We start from the raw sequence: 2,799 nt of genomic DNA on the forward strand, positions 1-2,799 counted from the left end.
GTATTTGTAAGGCACGAAATTATAATAAAAAAACAAGGATTATAATACAAAATCTCTCTTGAACCGATATAAGTCGGACAACATATAGGTTGAAAAGATTATTGTCTACTTTTACAGTGGAGGTAAATGTAGAGGTTATAAACGTTTATCTACAAATTTTAGTTGTAGGTTTGCGTAAAATTTGTCTTTTAATTTTTATTTGCACCCTTCTTAGAATGTCAGGACGGAGTTCAAAAAGAATTATGTTTTTGAATGGATTAACTGATTCCGAAAATGATTCCGAGAGTGAAAACGAGGATAATTTCACTCTGCGCAAAAAAAGAAGATATACATATAATATCTCAGACTCAGAAATAGAGAACAATGAGAGAGACAATAACGACTATTGCGATTCGTGGTTGTCAAACACATTCATCCCTAAGTTACATCCATTTACCCCAGAAAATACAGGAATTATATTAAACATTAGAAGATCAGAAAAAATAATTAATTACTTTGAACTCTTTCTTTCAAACGAGATCGTGCAATTTATTGTAAATGAAACAAATGACTATCGGTTAAAAAAAAATAACAATAATATGAAAGATGGTGAAGCAACAACACTATCCGAAATATATTGTTTTTTTTCTGTGTCATTTCTAATGACACGCAACAAGAAGTTGTCCTTAGGGGAATACTGGAGTAGAGACAAACTCCTGCGTAGTGATATTTTTGGAGAGATTATGCCTAGAGATCGCTATTTTAAATTGTTATCTATGCTACATTTCAACCAAAATATCACATCTACCAATGATAAATTATATAAAATAAGGAACGTGATTGATATGCTCCGAAAAAATTTCAGTAAATCATTTTATCCGTACCAAAAATTATGCATCGATGAAAGTTTACTTCTATATAAAGGGCGGCTTTCATTCAAACAATACATTCCTTCAAAAAGAAGTAGATTTGGGATAAAATCATTTATTCTTTGTGATTGTCGAACTGGTTATATACAGGATCTTATTGTTTATGCCGGATCATCGACTATGATCAACAGCCAAAATAAGAAAATCGGAAAATCGGGAGCGATAGTAGAAGCACTAATGGCGCCCTATCTTGGAAAAGGACATACAGTTTTCCTAGATAATTGGTATTCAAGTCCAGCCTTGTTTAATTTCTTACATAATAATCATACAAATGCGTGCGGGACCGTAGCAAAAAGGCGACAAGGAATGCCAAAGATTACTGATACACTGAGAAAAGGAGAGGCATCTTCCCGTTCAACTGAAAATTTATTAGTTATAAAATGGATGGATAAAAAAGAAGTGTATATGCTATCCACTATGCATACTTCAGAGTTTGCAACGGTTGTCAGGCGTGGAGGAAAAAAAATTATTCAAAAACCTCTATGCGTCATAGACTATAATAATTGTATGGGTTCAGTCGACAAAGCAGACATGGTGCTAAGCACTATAAATTCGACACGGAAATCTCTAAAATGGTACCGTAAATATTTTTTTCATTTGCTGGACATATGCGTGTGGAATGCATATTGTCTTTATAAGCATAACACGCGAAAACCGATATCTATGGCCAAATTTCACTTGAATTTAATCCGACAAATACTGCAAAAGTATCGTATGAATATGTCTTATCATCATCAAAAAAGCAAGAACAATCCATTAAGACTAATAGAACGGCATTTTCCATCACTATATAAACCACAAAGAAAAAACCGAAATAGAAGGTGCGTCGTCTGCACGGCAAATGATAAAAGACGCGAGTCTCGATATGAGTGTAAAGATTGTAATGTTGGTCTCTGCGTGGAACCTTGCTTTAGAATTTATCACACTGAGTTACAATACTAAGAATTATTGTATAATTTGATATCTAACTACAGTAACTGTATTTTTATTTATAATAATAGTAAAATTTGTTAATATATTAATTTCTGAATACTCACAATGTACTCATTTTTATGTTTTTCATATAATATGACGAAACAGTTGTTACATAACTCTTAAGAAAGTATACACACAAGAGAATTCCAAAGTGCCATCGAAAGACGTAAGTGCGAGCATCGAAACCTACAGATGCGCAATGTGCACACTGCACGGCTCGGTGCCCCGTCCAGCGGCGCTACTGCCGCGGAACGGACTGCCGTAGCGAAAGGGTTAATCCCTGGGGGATCTCACGACCTTCTCGGAGACGTATCGGAAAACTAGAAATAAGATCTCCTGCCAAAACACACTGTTACACTATACACACCGACCCAACTACATACCACAAAAACAAAATATATTTTACGAGAAACTCTAACTAACCACACTTTATCCCATAGTCAATACAACAACAACGCTGTTCAAATACAGCTAACCGATCATCATATTACTTCAAAACATACTTATACACTCACACTCGAGGACAATTATAAAACAGGATTAGGCAAATCCCCTACGACCCCCTCGTAGCCGACAGACAGATCCTCCCAAAGGTACACCCCGATTGAACAAAACCCACCTTCCACCGTGCTCATTTAATAATCGTAATCGATCACGATCCCGGAAATGCGTGCTCAAACAGATCGAACGGTAACAAACAGACAAGAATAAAACAACAGGGAGAGAAACAAGAACAAAAAACCGGAGACCCGCGGAAAGAGGAACACACGAAACGGAACGGGCCCAGAAAACGAGCCAGAAACAGGCGAGACAGAAACCACGCCCCGCGACACAAACACGAGAGACGGAAGGAGACAGGGGGGAGCCGAGCCCAGAGAACGGCTATAAATACGGAGACAAACCACAAGAGCGGAAA

General features: G+C 36.8%; 1 protein-coding gene across 1 annotated transcript; it reads left to right on the plus strand.

The window, feature by feature from the left end:
• The first annotated feature begins 641 nt into the window (after positions 1 to 641).
• On the plus strand, positions 642 to 1,850 carry LOC108621999 (piggyBac transposable element-derived protein 4). The gene is made up of 2 exons (XM_018019626.1): positions 642 to 1,140; positions 1,438 to 1,850. Exons 1-2 carry the CDS (start codon positions 642 to 644, stop codon positions 1,848 to 1,850), a joined length of 912 nt encoding a protein of 303 aa, XP_017875115.1.
• Positions 1,851 to 2,799: the final 949 nt, after the last annotated feature.

Source organism: Ceratina calcarata, unplaced genomic scaffold, assembly GCF_001652005.2.
Source record: "Ceratina calcarata isolate Rehan_Ccalc_2016 unplaced genomic scaffold, ASM165200v1 scaffold1930, whole genome shotgun sequence".
In the NCBI taxonomy this organism is placed as follows: Eukaryota; Metazoa; Arthropoda; class Insecta; order Hymenoptera; family Apidae; genus Ceratina; species Ceratina calcarata.

Coding starts and splice junctions, on each gene's coding strand:
- LOC108621999 (XM_018019626.1), top strand. CDS start 642: ATGACACGCAACAAGAAGTTGTCCTTAGGGGAATACTGGAGTAGAGAC. Junction 1,141..1,437: donor CCTAGATAATTGGTATTCAA/GTCCAGCCTTGT, acceptor TCGACAAAGCAG/ACATGGTGCTAAGCACTATA.